General features: G+C 37.5%; 2 protein-coding genes across 3 annotated transcripts in view; both read left to right on the plus strand.

The window, feature by feature from the left end:
- LOC139954571 (general transcription factor 3C polypeptide 1-like) overlaps nucleotides 1-3,734 on the plus strand; it is a 39,806-nt gene extending 36,072 nt beyond the window's left edge. For both annotated transcript variants that reach the window (XM_071954436.1, XM_071954435.1), the window contains exons 34-35: nucleotides 847-1,039; nucleotides 1,554-3,734. In XM_071954436.1, coding sequence (XP_071810537.1) covers nucleotides 847-1,039; nucleotides 1,554-1,736 — 376 coding nt within the window. In that variant the 3' untranslated portion in view covers nucleotides 1,737-3,734. The remainder of the gene's footprint in view (nucleotides 1-846; nucleotides 1,040-1,553) is intronic.
- A 1,830-nt stretch (nucleotides 3,735-5,564) lies between these two features.
- LOC139954572 (inactive selenide, water dikinase-like protein) lies at nucleotides 5,565-14,908 on the plus strand. Its single transcript, XM_071954437.1, has 7 exons — nucleotides 5,565-5,928; nucleotides 7,764-7,867; nucleotides 8,167-8,316; nucleotides 8,886-8,998; nucleotides 9,990-10,180; nucleotides 10,957-11,166; nucleotides 11,981-14,908. Exons 1-7 carry the CDS (start codon nucleotides 5,730-5,732, stop codon nucleotides 12,145-12,147), a joined length of 1,134 nt encoding a protein of 377 aa, XP_071810538.1. The 5' UTR covers nucleotides 5,565-5,729; the 3' UTR covers nucleotides 12,148-14,908.
- Nucleotides 14,909-15,729: the final 821 nt, after the last annotated feature.

Consider the following 15,729-nt stretch of genomic DNA (forward strand, 5'->3'; position numbering starts at 1 on the left):
TGCATTGCTTTATGAAATTGGGCCCTGTTCACCATGAGCAACTCGCAAGTTGAATTTGTTAGCGTTAGAATAAAATCTGGCAAAATGGCTTGCTTTGACAAAAGTAACCATCTTAATTTGAATTTCTTAGACAATTGAGACAGTTTCTATGTCAATAGGTTCAGTCAAGGTTTGGTATAGCAACCTCCAGATCAGCGAACCCTGGTACCATGGTGCTAAACACATTGATTCAAAAAGATGTATGGGTGTCCTCGGGCCCTCACTTGACTCTACAAAAGCTACCCACAAACCCTGCAGGAGACTTGCTAAATACATGTAGTCCATTCACAGATTTCCAAAAGTGGACTATTTAAACCGAATATTGCCACCAACTGCCATTATGATTCCTTTCGGGTGCAACTTTATCTCAAACACATGAATACAATGTATGTCAGGCTTTGGGTATGGTTAGGTTTATTTAGTATGTCATAGCAGCATACCACTGAATTGCGACATAATTCACAATACTGTAGTTAAAAACGTTACAATAGAAAAGACAGTATGAAAATCCAACACAAAGGTCTTGGATAACAGAATTGTACTGATAATATCTACAATTAATAATGAGATATAAAGAACAATATTTGTTTAAAATGTTATTTAAGTGTTCAGAAAATTTGTGAGATACATGTAGGTCAAGGGCCTGTTTCAAAACCTTCTCATTTTACAGTTTAGAAGGCCAAACTTGGGGTTTTGACAAAGCAAGTTTCATTGTTTAGGTGTACTCGGAACAAAGAACAACCTTGAAATTCTCTTTGAATGTAGGTAAACTCCTAATGATTTTTGTTCATCCCTAATTTGTTTTAGTGTCTACGAGCCAGTGGTATTCCAGCCGTATCCATGGCGGAAGGAAGACGGCACGATCAACCAAAAGGAGCTCAACAGAATGATGAAAGGAATCTGTCTTCTCGTCACGGAAAAACCTGGCATCAAAGAATCCGCCATCTTGGACAATTTCAAGGATATCTTGAGACGAGTAGACTGCCAGAGAATTCTTAAGGTAATAATAATAATAATAATAATAATAATAATAATAATAATGGCTTCTTATATCGCGCTCAGGTCCGTCACACAGTGACGCTCATGGCGCTCCAACATTATAAACGCTGGTCACTGGCCATTAAATCATTCCTTAAACCATTTCAGCTCCCTGGGGAGTATACAGCCTTGTGCAACAAATGCGCTAATCGGCTAAATCAATCACAGTATAGTTAAGTGTCTTGCTCAGGGACACAACTGTCACGACCAGGATTCGAACCCACACTCTGCTGAAATAGAATCACTAGGGCTTACTATTATTTATTATTATTGTTTATTTATTTGTTTTAATTTTTTTTTGGAGGGGGGAGCGTGCACCACCTGGAGTCCATTGGTACTCAACTCTGGACCAGGGTAAAGCCTACCATCAGGGCTTGGAAATGGGAACTTGTATTTTGTTGGAGGTGTACAACATTTGGATCTAAATTCTACGGACAGTTAATTGATGTTGCTGGGTTTGTTTTTGCACCCCGTAGATGATGTCAGAACTTCAACTCATCACCAGACACTGTGTCCACCTGCCTCAGCCTGGCATATTCAACAATAAGTCAAGGCGCCAGACTTCCTTCTTCCACTACCACACCAGCCTAGACTGTTTGATAAATATTGGAACACTGCTTAATGGATCAGGATTGAAATTGGACGGTTTTCAGGAGTAACATTCTTCTACTTGAGCTATCAATCTCTAACATGTCGTGGCCAAGTGGTCAAGTGCATCACACTCTGCTCAAGCTCTGACGGCCGAGTCATCTGAGTGAAGGTACCAGTCCCCGTCGTGAAACATGTGTTTTTGTGTGAGACACAATAATTGCTTCTCACCACCCAGGAGTAAATGGGACCCAGCGAGGATAGAGATTGCTGTTGTGAACGATAAGTGAAATGTATGTAGATGTGGCTGCCGGTGCTGCATACTCCTAAGGAGTTGAGCTGGTTTCAGGCCTGGATAAAAGATGAATAAAAGGCTTCAGGTCTGAAGTCTTGAGAAATTACTTCATTCTCAAAAACAACATTACTTTATAGGGAGCCGTTTCTCACAATGTTTTATGCTATCAACAGCTCTCCATTTCTCATTACGAAGTACATTGTAAGTTGTTATGCTAACGATTATTTTGAGGAATTACCAATAGTGTCCAGTGCCTTTAAGAAGTACTGCAACTGAAGATTATGTTTTTGAGACATAGAATAACATTTTGAGAAACGATTCCGGTTTTAGAAACCGGGTTTCGAAAATATTTCTCAGAAATGTTCATGCATAAAATGACTCCCAGGTTGTGTATTCCAATTATATTTGTCCTAACCGCACCAGTTTTTTGTTGAGGTTTTTTTACCCCCTTTTGAATTGAAAAGTGCACAGTTTAGTTTTATATACATTAATTTAGGATAAAAAAAATTAAATGGTTAAAAAAACAAAGGTATACATTTGTTTTTAAAGAACATGTAAACTAATAAACAAAAACATGTTGAAAGGAACGTTACAGATTTGTTTTTTGCTAACACTCGATGGCAGTGTAAACATTCTATGTAATCCACAGTAAACACAAACTGACAAACCTGTAGAAGTTTTGAGATTGATCATTCATCAAGGTCACGAGAGAATAGTGAAAGACGGAAAGAAATTTGTGCATGACATTGATTTAAAAAAAAAATGAATATAATGCTTACTGAGCAATACACTCCAAATGGGAAATTAGTTATTATTTATTTCTCATCAATTATGACGTTTCAGGCAAATATATTTCAAGGAGTGTTTTCTACATCATCATTAGACTAAGTTTATGTAAATCTGTGATCTTAAAAATTGTATTTTACCAACTCTGTGATGTTCCTTTAAGTTTACACAAAAACTTTTCAACATGCCTGGAATTACAAACAGGCTACAGGGCACTGAGGCCATGGCCTCCGTTGCCCCTGGTCTTGGCCTTTGTGCCCATTCTAAAGTTTTCCATTTACTTAAAGACTTTCCAATGGATTGGAAGTACCTTTTGCAAAATCAAAGCGACCTTGTTCTTTCAAAGATGAGATTCCAGGTCTGATAAAAAGTGGAGGTTATCAATATAGGTTGACAGTTTCTCATAGATTTTACTTTCAGTACAGGGTGAGTCAAAAAGAAGTTGACCAAGATTTATGATTTAACAACAAAACAACAACTGACACTCAAAACCCCAGTGATGCATAATATTAAACAAGCTTTTTCTTGCATCTGATAAAAAGAATGAAACATTAACAAGTTTATCATTTCTAAGAAAAGTTATGCCTGTTTTACAGATAACCCTCTACGTTTTGCCCATTTAATGAATACTTGACTGAATCTAATCATCTGAGTAAGGAGCAAAATGAGTACATAACTCCTCTTAATGATCAATTTCTTTCATTCAATTTTTTTTTCAAGCAGGAAAGAGTGCTTGTTAATGTGCTTTACTGAACTTTTGTTTGTCATTTTTGTTTGTTTTGAAGAACATCACCAAATCCCAGTCCACTTCTTTTTGACTCGCCCTAGTGTGCATTTACTTTAGTAATTGTTGTATTTAAATTGATCAAAAAGTTGATTAACTAGAATAACAGATTTCAGTTAGAATTAATTGGTGCATAGAAAAGAAGAAATGATACAAAGAATTTTCTTTTATTAAAATAAACCACTCCTTTCTTGATCTTTAAAAGCCTGTAGCAATGTCATTGATTTTATTGCACTTTTCTTTAAAATCGGCGCAAAAGTTAAGTTATTTTCAAAGGGTATAGTATGTCCACTTAATGGCCGCTGGCGGCCGCCTAGACAATTGTCAGAGTATTACAATTAGTACAAGAAGAAAGCCATTGAAATTTGGCATCTGATGGTGCCAAACTTGTTCAAAATGAGCATAGTCTGGGGTCGATTTGACCCGTTTTGTGATTTTCTCTCTGACAAGCTCTTAGCACAAAAATCCAATTGGGGAGGCTGTTGACCACGGTTAGGAGCGTCCCCGCTTACTAATCATTTCGGATATGAAGAAGTGTCGAAGCCGCCCTTAAACTTTTGAATTCAGATGCAGGGATATGCCAGGATGACTTAGGTACAAACTGTATTTCTCTAGCATGTTTAGGTCCAGAGTTATTGAAGAGTTCGGCTCAGATTTATTTCAGAACCATTTTTATTTAATTCCCGAATGGTGTCTAGCAATTGAAAGAGGGCGCTATTTACACACACCGTTAAGTAAACTAACCCACAATTGGACCATAGCGGGCGCTATTCAATGCCACCGTTAAAACTGTTGTTGGGCGCACATAGGCCGACAGGTGCATGAGTTCAATGCTAATGATATAGGCTAAGTGTAATAGCATGGCAAAAATGCTATATATCCAAAAACGCTCAATAAGCCAGTCAAAACAGTCTCGAGGCCTCTTGAAATCGATCAGATATATTTCAGATACGTACAGGCCTGGATACGTACACTTCAGATTTCTTTTCTTTTGGTAGGGCCGTTGGGAATTTTTGCTCTTTATAGCCTTGAGAGAATATTTCGGAGGTTTTTTCCCAACCGGCGACTCACTGCCAGAGAGCGGTCTGTGGGCATTTCCCCAGTGAACTTGCTGGGTGAAGCACAGTAAAATACTTCTTAGCAGAACAAGTACTATGAACCAATGGAGCTACTTGCAGACATTTGCTTAGCAAAACCCTAGAGCAAGGAAAACAATCACGTAGCAGTATTTTCTGCTAAACGGTGGATTTATGAAATTGTGCCCGGGCCAAATTTCATAGAACTGCCAAGCACAAAATTTGCTTAGCATGAAATTTCTGCCTGGATTAAAAACAGGATTACCAAAAATCCACATAATGCCGTTCAATACATGAGCATGGAGGAGGCAAACAATAGCAATGCAACAAATGGAAATTTGGTTGGTATTCCTGATTTTATCATAGTGGAAATTTCATGCTCAGCATATTATTTTTTGTGCTTATATATAGCAGCTCAGTGGTGCAGATGTTGCTACGCAAATTAAAGGGAAAATGGGCACCTCAGTGAAAGTAAATTTAAACTTTACTGTTTGTCACACCTATGGTCACCATGGACAAAATTTGCATTCTTGGTCTGAAAACCATTCAAAATTTAGTCTTAATCGTCTCTAGTTTGTCTTCACGAGCACCAATAAAAGGAATGAATAATACAAATGCCAATTGTCTCGTTTCTCGCTTGCTTTAAAATCTCCCAGCTTCATGCATGCGGGTAATGGGGTGCGACTCCCCAGGTACATTCAATTAGCAAGATGACTCCCCGAATTAGTAACAATTTGTGCTACATTCGTACGTTTGAAATGCAGTTAAATTATAATTCTGTTATTTTTTGACAAGATGAAATGTACTATCTTCACCTAATATTTTAATTGGTATAAGTTATTTAGTGTAAATATGCTATTTTTTTAAAGTTCAAAATAATCTTGATTACTTTTTTCGGAATAAGCGAACGTGCCTAGAGAATGATGAATTGTGGTACATTTTACCACGTACATTGGCTACCGGGGTAACTTTTCCCACACCTTAGCGTGGCAATTTGTGGCCGTTTTATTCCACCAAAAACACCTTAAAATTTCGTTCTTCTTGAATACTGTTGGCATGGTAACAAGTTTGTACCACATAGAATAACATTTTTGATAAAAATCGGTGAAATTTGTCAGCTGTAATGGGGTCTCGACGTTCTCCTTTCGATCCAGTTGCTCATGGGCTGGACAAAGATTTCCAGCTAACCAACTACACTTTCACAGATCCGAGAGGAGTTGGGTGGAAGGTCCCTCAAAAAGATCTCCTTAAACTTCTCGATGAGTTTAAGGATGATGGAGGCAAGTCAGCGGAAGAGATGATGCTGCAAAGAACAGAGTTTGGTGAGTTATTAAGTTTCATGGAGTTGTGAATTATTAACTGATAATGTCTCGAAACTGGGATTATCTAAATCTAAATTTATACACAAGTTAATATAGGTTTAATGCTGGAAGCTAGGGAGCCATACTGTACCAGGGAAGTCGCATGTCTTCCCCGTTCATCAACATGATCAACGCTTGTTTGGATTTTATTTATTGTTATAAGGTCATAATATTGTTGTCTCTTACGTTAAATATTACTACTGCACTGTGGCTGCAAAAAAACAATTTGCATCAGCTTCATTTTCACAAACAGTAAACAGATATTTTTAGACCATTGCATTTTGTTGAAAAGTTACTAAACACTGAGGCTTTAAATCATACAAAAACACGACAGTGCATGGATTGAAGACAATTACCCAAGCTAGGCAAGTTTTTGCTGCAGTTTGACTGACCAAGCCTAATAAGTTTGGGCTAATTTGCATATTTATGATTAATTTGAATACTTAAAGGAAGTGGGCCAAACTTAATAATTATGGTTTACTATTATAAACGGGAAAACTTGTAATTTATATGTAATAAAAAAATACTTTTAAATAAAGGTAAATATTTTCAAAGTTTGTTAAAAAGTGTTAAACTTAAGTAATGTTTTTCAGTAACCAAATTTTAGTTGATTGATTTAATTTTGTTACAGGAAAAACTTTTCACTAGAATTTACTTTTCAAAATTTCAACCCAACCCACAACTCAAAGTTTTCTTCAGAATATATCCTCCCCTTACCAGTTTTCACGCTATTATGCCTTTTTCTTTGAATTGGGAAAAAAATAATGATGCCTTATATCAACCGATGCCCTAATTACCTTCTTTTGTTAATATGAAGTATGCAAACATATATTAAAACTTGATGGACATTGAAATATTCACACTACACACTGATCTTTGATGACTTCAACTGGCCCCATTTGTTTTTAGTTTTTCCTGTTTTCACAGCAAACAAGAAAGCATGGTTTCCCGGTGAAGCCATAAATGGAAGAAACATCTACAGTGACTACAAGTGTTCTTTGAGACTCTGTGTATGACTCTATAGCCAGCAGTTGTCTTCGTTTTATTCAAAATATCTTTTAGTGAAATTTTAAAATTACCATGGTAATTTGTAAAAAATAACAAAAATAAATAATTTAATAAAAAGTGTTAATAATCATTGGCTTTCAAATCTGATTTTTATTTATTTTTTCCTCTTTTTTTTCTCTTAAAATTTATAATAAAGTGTATAAATAAACATTGATAATTGAATCAACAAGCTGATCGTTTAAATTTTAATATAAATAATAATATTGATCGGAGGGTTAAAAAAAAAACTCAACAAATATTAGAAAATGATATAAGGCACATGGCTTCTTTAAGCCTCTGTATTTTTTTTCCAGAATGCTCAGCAAAATATTCAGTCACATGATTTGATCATCATGAATTGTGAATTGAAATAGTGTTTGATGAAACTTTTTCGGTGGGCAAATATTTTTATATGGCCTCAACATTATGACATATTTTTGTACCTTGTAGAAATGCCTAAAATACCAAACTTTTTGCATTTACAAGTGCAAATATCCAATGGAGCCTTACATGTTTCTAAGTTTTGGTCAAGGGAGAGGAGACTCTTTGCTTGGCAAATAAAACCACACAATTTTTATCTTGGGACTGTTTACATCGCGCACAGAGAGGTAAAAGATTTGCCACGATTTTAGGGACACCTCGAAAACAGGACCTCCTACGATACATGTACTTCTCAATCTCATCGCATAGTATTTTTTATAGTTTACATTTATACTACAACCTTCCTCTGGTTTTTGTTTACTATGTAGGAATCGGCAGTGACTGCAGCGTTAAACCTCTCCCACATGGCGGACTTTGCCTCGTTGAAACCACCGACTTTTTTTACCCTTTGGTGGATGATCCTTATGTTATGGTGAGATCTAGTTCAAGATTTGTGCCAATATTTTTATAGAAGAAATTCACAAAAACTTTAACAGGTAGTAACTAGTAGTATAAACTATTGATAATATTAATATAATCCGAGCAAGAATTCCCTTTGAAGTAATATGGTTTTGATTAAAAACATTTTTATCCGAGAAATTATTCTTTCTTAAATTTCTGAGGGTTGGTGTGTATCCCTTCGAGAATGCAGTTGGTAGAGATCTTTATGGTGATAATCAAAGAAAGGTTAAGTTTAATTGCTTTCTGTACCAACTTATTGTTCCATAATAGGGGCAAATAGCATGTGCTAATGTGCTTAGTGACATATACGCCATGGGCGTCCTTGAGTGTGACAACATGTTGATGTTGCTTGGCGTTCCACAGCGATTCAGTGACAAAGAGCGTGAGATCATAATTCCTCTCATGATGCGAGGCTTTAGGGTAAGTACTTTTTAAATAAAGTCTTAAAAGTACAGGCCTGATGCTTCATTATTATGCAGGACAGTTTGACTTTGGTAGCTAGGGCACCTTGATGAGGGAAAGTTACTTTCCCAATTTCAACAATTCATGTGTCACCAAGGCCAAATAACCAGTGGTGAGGGGCATTGAGGAAATGACATTGGCGTTGAGGCGGACAGGCGGTGACCAGGGGCAATAAGACGATATCGATAACCAAGGGCATAAACAATAACAAGGCCAATGACCTGGGGCATGGAGGCAATGACCGAGGACAAAGAAAAAAATAATGTGGGCATGGAGGCAATGATCAAGGGCATGAAGGCAACCTTGGGCATTAAGGCAAAGACCATGGGCATGGTGACCTTAGAGGGCATTTAGGCATTGACATGGGGCATGGAGGCAGTGACCAGGGTTTATTGAGGCAATGACCAGGGAAATCAAGGCAATCAACTGCCTCTGTTGACTCCGCTACGATAAGAGAAACAACATCATATTTTGAAATCTTACTTTTTTGGTCCGATTCACTTTATGCTTGACTTTACTCATTGCAGGATATGGCAAACATGGCAGGTACCAAGGTCAGGGGAGGTCAAACAGTTCTCAATCCCTGGTGCACCATCGGGGGAACTGCTACAAGTGTGTGCCCTGGGACTAGTATTGTGTGGTGAGTTGAATAGTTATCAGCCTATTTTATTTCTAGATATCTTCTTATTCTATATTCTGACCATTATATGTGAGTGTTTGAGATTATAAACCATCCACATTGTACCCCTATGGAAGAGTGAAATGCTAGACAAAGAATTCAGACAGAAATGTAGAGTAGGGTCGTAGATTGGTTGTGTCAACATAATGCTGGTATATTAATTATGCAAATTATCAAGAAACATACATTAAAAGTCACCTGTGAAAGTTTCAGCTGAACTATAAATATGCGTTATCCATACAATAATTATTGTTAAGTTTTATAAGACAGTGTCTAGGCCTACTTGTTTAGAAAACAACAAAAAGCTGAAATGGTATTTTCATAAGAACATTGAACCCATCCAAGATTAGCGAGGTGACAGCGGCTACCAACTGCATCTCTGGCCACAGCGTTTGCCAACGGACAGCAACCCTCAGAAATCTTAGAAATGATTCATGCATGAATCATTTCTCAGACTCGATTGTTTTTGCGGGAAAATTATCCAAACTTTGAAGTAGGGACGAGAAACTTTAAGACTTTAATCTGAATTCAGGTTTGTTTATGTCTACCTTGAGAAAAAGTAGTTGTTTTCTACAGTGATACATGAATCCTGCTTTTTTATCACTTTCTCCAGTGCTGAGGATAATGTTCCCAAAAGCTCCTTGAAATCTACCAAAAGTTGGAAATGCCGTCATTTCAATAGACATCAAATTTTAACCCCAGTTTCAGACCTTTTTGTCTGTAATGACACCCCAACTTAAGTTTGAATGGAATCCTGTCTCAAAAGAGTTAATAATACCAACAGCTGCAGTGCTTCTTACCTACTAAGTTGTTATGGCTATTAGTTTTTCAGAGAATTTAACAATCTATTACCCTACCTATAAACTTCAAAGCTGCTTGTTACATAAGTTGCCTTCACCTGCGATTCATTTTATTCCCAAGTCTTACTCTTTGGAGTTCTTCTCATCTACAGTCCTGACAATGCTTTGGTTGGGGATGTGCTCGTACTGACCAAACCTCTGGGTACCCAGATCGCAATCACTGCCCGGCAATGGCTGTCAATCCCGGAGAAGAAGAAGAAATTGAATGCTCTCATAACAGCTGAAGATGTGGAGAGGGCCTACCAGGAGGCTGTATATAACATGTGTAAACTCAACAAAATATGTAAGTGATCCTTGTTATCAAATACTTTTACTCGTTGTTGATATTTGGCATGTCATGGCCAAGCGGTCTAGGTCACTGGACTCGAGTTTTGGCGGCTAATTCATCGGGGTGGGGGTTCAAAGCTTTTCTTCAACCTCTTAAATTTGTATTCGGGATTGCATAGTTGTGATTTATTTTGCTTGGTGCACTACATACTTGGCAGCACAGACTTTGGTAGGAAGTTGAGATGGTCTGAGGAATGAAGTAAATGGCTCAGTGACTAGAGTAATGCTGTTAAACATGTTAGATGCGCCAATTCCCAGCGCTATATAAAATCGATACTGAATTGCCGGTTACAGCTATTGCTTCAACTGTTGCTAAAAGGATGTCCTGCTGTCGATTTCACAAAACTCTTCCTAACTTAGGATTAATCTTATAAATGACTTAGGCGAGTCCCAACCCTGCACTCTAGCATGCAGACCTTAAGATTAATCCTAAGTTAGGACAAGTTAATCGTCCTAACTCGAGATAAGACGAGTCCTAACTATTTGTGAAATCGGCGGCTGGACTTAATCGCACGATGCACAGTATTATAATTTTATGAAGAAATCCTGTCACGGATTGATTAACTTTTGGCTCTACAATGAAAATTTGACATTTGTAAACAACTCTCAAGCTCAATTTCACATTCAATATTAATTGGTTACTTTTATGTTTATTTGTTTACTATTAAGCACGGGAATGAGAACTTATATGTTTTGAACAAACTCTTTGTTTCGTTGTTGCTTACCTTGCAGCCGCTAGCCTAATGGCCACATACAACGCCCATGGTGCCACGGACATCACAGGTTTCGGTATTCTCGGCCATGCCGAGAACCTTGCCAAGTGCCAGAAAGAAGAAGTCAGTTTTGCCATCCATAACCTTCCCGTCATTGCCAGAATGCAGCATATCGCCAAAGGGTACAGTGAATTTAAATTGCTACAGGGTTACTCCCCTGAAACTTCAGGTACGTGATTTTCAACGTAGTTAATTCGTCACCACTTTCACAAAAAGCCACACCATGTCAAAAGTTGTGGTTTAGATTTGCATTTTACACTGTGCTTAGTATGCGGACTCGGATTTATGAATACCACGTCCAATTGAAAGCTTCTTGTAATGACATATTGTCACTATTTTATGAAGAGCCACTATTTACATTTTACACTATACTTTGCTTAAACCTGCAAATGTGCTTGTATGGTTTCAAGAAGAAAATCAGTGGTTTAACAACTCAACATTTTGATCAGTTTGCTCTGATCAACAATCTCCTGAAGTCAACCAGAGCATACTGATTGAAACGTTGAGTTGTTAAACCATTTGTTCTCCTCAGAACCACCACAGTTCATGAGAGTTTTGTCACCGTGTCTGCACAAACCTCACTTGACCATAGCCTTAAGGTGTGTTTCAATCCGATGATTCTGTGAATTCAGGTTTGTTTGCGCCCTCGGATTATTTTGACAGAAGCCAACATTGCCATCACAGTGAAAAAAGACTAGACCCATACTGATGACGTAGTCTTCATATCTCTTTGAAGTAATGTAGAGAGTCTATCAACCTGTAAAGTGTTACATCCTGAGCTCAGAGCTGCCAACTCTACCTGACTCTGCAGAAAGTTCCCTGAAAATAAACCAATATTTGATTATGAAAACCTTTTCCCTAATGTTGAATGTAATTCTTGGTATCTCCTTTATTGTTGTACAAAATCAAGAGGAACCAATAATATCCAATTTTTTTTTTTTTTAACTTCCAAACAATCACACCTCTTCTAATTTTGTCCACAGGAGGACTTCTCATCGCGTTTCCAAGAGAACAAGCAGCCAGTTACTGCAAGGAAATGGACAGACTCGGAGCCAGCGCTTGGATCATCGGTATCGTGGAAAAAGGGAACCGCACAGCTCGCGTCATTGATAAACCCCGTGTCATTGAGGTCAACACGAACATCACATAAGTCTCACAACTTTTTTTATCCTGTCTATAGGACGTGCTCATCATTCAGAAACACCGGACTTATAAATTGCTTTAAGTTATATCTCGCTTTCACTCTTTGTAACTATTCCACTACACAAAGTTTATCTTTATTGCTGCTTGATACTTATGTGTAGATTCCAAGTAACAATTCTGTGAGATGGTTTTACTCAACTACAAGTAAATGAAACATTCGGGGTCAGAATTCAGACTTTTTGAGGGAAGATTTTTACTTTTAAGACATGTATCATGGCCAGGTTGCTGATAGATTTGAAACTGTTTAGAGGAGAGTAGTTAAGACTTTTTGTGTGGTATTGCCCATCTACGTAGAGTTGAACTTTCTCAAAAGTCTGTTGAAAGCTATAGGTCTGAAAAGTCCAAGAAACATTGTTTTATGTTTTTATGAAACAAATCTGTTTGAAGCAAATACATATGAAGCTTTGAATTTGAAGGAGGGCATTGTATCAGGGAATGGTTTCATTGCTCTGCTTACCGCGAAATTCTGCGCTTACAGCCCTGTTAAGCACACACTTCCATGGGACGTAAGTGCAGAATTCCGTAGTAAGCAAAGAGAGCCTCAAAATTAGGCCCCTGTTGTCCTGATCTGGACTGCAGCAGCGATGATACCTTCCTCTGAAAAATTCCTACAGATCTCCCCCGCCAATCCACCCTTTTTTCATGGAGTTATTGTTCCCTCTTCTGGAGAATGTTCTTGGTCCAAAGCACTTGATATATGCAAAAGCCACAGGCCATTCAGATTCTGTTTAAGTCTTGCCTCTCAAAATATGCAACGCACAAGGCAAATCGGTAGACCTATGATAGACCTATGATATTCAAAGTTCAATCCATGATGAAACATGAATTACGACTTTGCCCTATTTTTATTAGCCAGTAATGGTTTACGAGATGACAAATAAACATGTGAAATTTTGTAATCAGTAACAAGTAATCGTTTGGAGAATTTTTTTGTTTTCAAGGTCATCGCCAAAGTATGACCCTGCCTTTGAGTGCTTAAGTGCTAAACAAAGCATGTCACAATTTAATTAACTACCCTGGCAATGCTGATCTTAAGATTAATTTGAAATCGAGCCCACTGTTCATTTTAATACGCAATCAGTTATTTCTTTGTATTCATATTCATCAAGAACTATGTGTAACTATGTTAAAATTATGATCATTTTAACTCTGTATAAAATTTGATCCTCGGGGCCAGGAATTTCATTTTTGAGCGGGCAAGGCCATTTACATCTTCCAATGGGCATTTACATTGGAAAATCTTAAAGTTCTTGGGAAACTGATAAGGGGGCACCGGCAGTCAAGTTTGATGATGAGCTGGGAATTTCTTGGTTCGCAACTTTCAATGACATGGAGACTACGTCCAACTCACAAATTTGTCCAAAAACTTTGATTACAAAGAAGAAATGAAAGACATAAAGCCTCAAAACAGGTGCCGATGATGGCTGTAGATACTTCAGCATTCAGATACAATCAGCATAAGGTTTTGTGAATTTATCAGAAAATGTGTTTTGAGGGCCCAATTTCATGGAGCTACTTAGCGGCCGATTTTCTATTCGTAGGCACACAAAACGGCATGCACAAAAATTAATTACGTCACAATGCAAATCCATGGTGAACCCGCAATATGACCCCCTGATTTTTCTTCTAACCTGTGAAATACACTTGCACCTTAGCAATTTTTTCTGCTACAATAAGCATGAAAATTGGCGTACCGTTAAGCAGCGCTATGAAATTGGACACAGGTTAACAGTAGTAATGTAGGCACCCACTGATGAGTTATCTACAAAAACAAGTTTATTTTCTTATTTTTACAGACACAACAAATATTCAGTGCCATTTCGCCAAGAATTCCCATCTGCATGATGCTGTTATTATTGCATGAAATGCTTGTCATTTTAACTTTTATATTCACAACTTTGCTATTTCTGTACAGTTAATATTTTACTTGGCAAACAGGTTTTGTGTCCACTTTTTTACTTTTTTTCCCTTAGGTATTTTGCAGGTATTTTAAGTGTCAAATCATCATGCGCTAAATTAAGAAATGTTTAGATGCAATTCCATCAGTCATTAGTTGTCAAGTGTATTCTACATTAAAGTTGTTTAAAGAATTATTCATGAATTGAAACTTGGGTTAAAGAGTGCTTTCATTTTAGCTGTAGAAAAAAATGTTCAGGTTTTGCAACCAAAGTATTATAATGTCACTTTTTGTAAACTCAAGTAAAAATACAACTTTCATTCAACTTTCAGTATTGCCAACTAGTGCTGCTCTGAATTTGTATAAAGATTTTTAATGTCAACAAATTTTACTTGATTTATTTCCAATTTATTTCCTCACAGTTTCTGTGATTACTGATGAGTCAAGTAATTGACATTTGAATGAGTATTTGAGCTCCTGTCCTCATGGTGTATTCTCCAATTTTCTATTAGTATTCTTCTCTTGAGTTCCAAGTATCCTCTTGAATATTTTCATATCTTGAGTATCCTCTGTGAGTATTCTTGAGTATCCTCTTTGATCTGCTATAATGTCTGTGAGTATTCTTCTATCTTCTGAGTATTCTCCTATCCTCTGAGTATTGTCTTATGAGAATACTCAAAGGATAGGAGAATACTCAAAGGATAGGAGAATACTCAAAGGATAGGAGAATACTCAAAGGATAGGAGAATACTCAAAGGATAGGAGAATACTCAAAGGATAGGAGAATACTCAAAGGATAGGAGAATATTTAAAGGATAGGAGAATACTCAAAGGATAGGAGAATACTCAAAGGATAGGAGAATATTTAAAGGATAGGAGAATACTCAAAGGATAGGAGAATACTCAAAGGATAGGAGAATACTCAAAGGATAGGAGAATACTCAAAGGATGAATACTCATGCGATAGCAGAATACTAAGATCATTTTCTCCCCGAGCATTCTCCTTTCCTCAAAAGATGTTCGTTCTTCCTGGAGTAGATTTTCTTGTCCTGAGGTATGGTTCTCCGCACCTCCATGAATTTTCTTCAGCCACCCAACATCCAGTTTAGTTCTTTTGAAAAAAATTCGAAGAGTTTAGGCTTTTCATATTTCTTGTCCATGTTTTTAGGGTAAGTTCATGCATTTCAAATAAAACTAAATAGCTAATTTAAAAATTAAAAATTGTGCATTTCTTGAAATCTCTTGTCCATTAGAGATTATGAAAAAATGGTCTTGTTTACTCAAATTTGATATTGCTTTTTGTGGCAGTTTGGTACGGAACAATTTTTGTTTGTCCCGCAGGTGCCCCCCCCCCCCCCGAACCGTTGCCCTCACGCCTGTCCCTTCCCCCTTTCCTCATTGCTTTTTGTGGCAGTTTGGTACGAAACAATTTTTGTTTGTCCTGCAGGTGCCCCCCCCCCCGAACCGTTGCCCTCACACCTGTCCCTTCCCCCATTTCCCTTCCCCCTTTCCTCATGGTTAAGCAAATTACACAAAAAATGGTTCAGTTCAGCCCCCGCCCCCCCCCCCCCCCCCCCGCCCAAGAAAAGGCTGACTATTACTTCCCCCAGTAGCGCAACTTTATTCCCCAAT

Source organism: Asterias amurensis, chromosome 2, assembly GCF_032118995.1.
Source record: "Asterias amurensis chromosome 2, ASM3211899v1".
Lineage (NCBI taxonomy): Eukaryota > Metazoa > Echinodermata > Asteroidea > Forcipulatida > Asteriidae > Asterias > Asterias amurensis.

Coding starts and splice junctions, on each gene's coding strand:
- LOC139954572 (XM_071954437.1), top strand. CDS start 5,730: ATGGGGTCTCGACGTTCTCCTTTCGATCCAGTTGCTCATGGGCTGGAC. Junction 5,929..7,763: donor GCTGCAAAGAACAGAGTTTG/GTGAGTTATTAA, acceptor TTTACTATGTAG/GAATCGGCAGTGACTGCAGC. Junction 11,167..11,980: donor TTACTCCCCTGAAACTTCAG/GTACGTGATTTT, acceptor TTTTGTCCACAG/GAGGACTTCTCATCGCGTTT.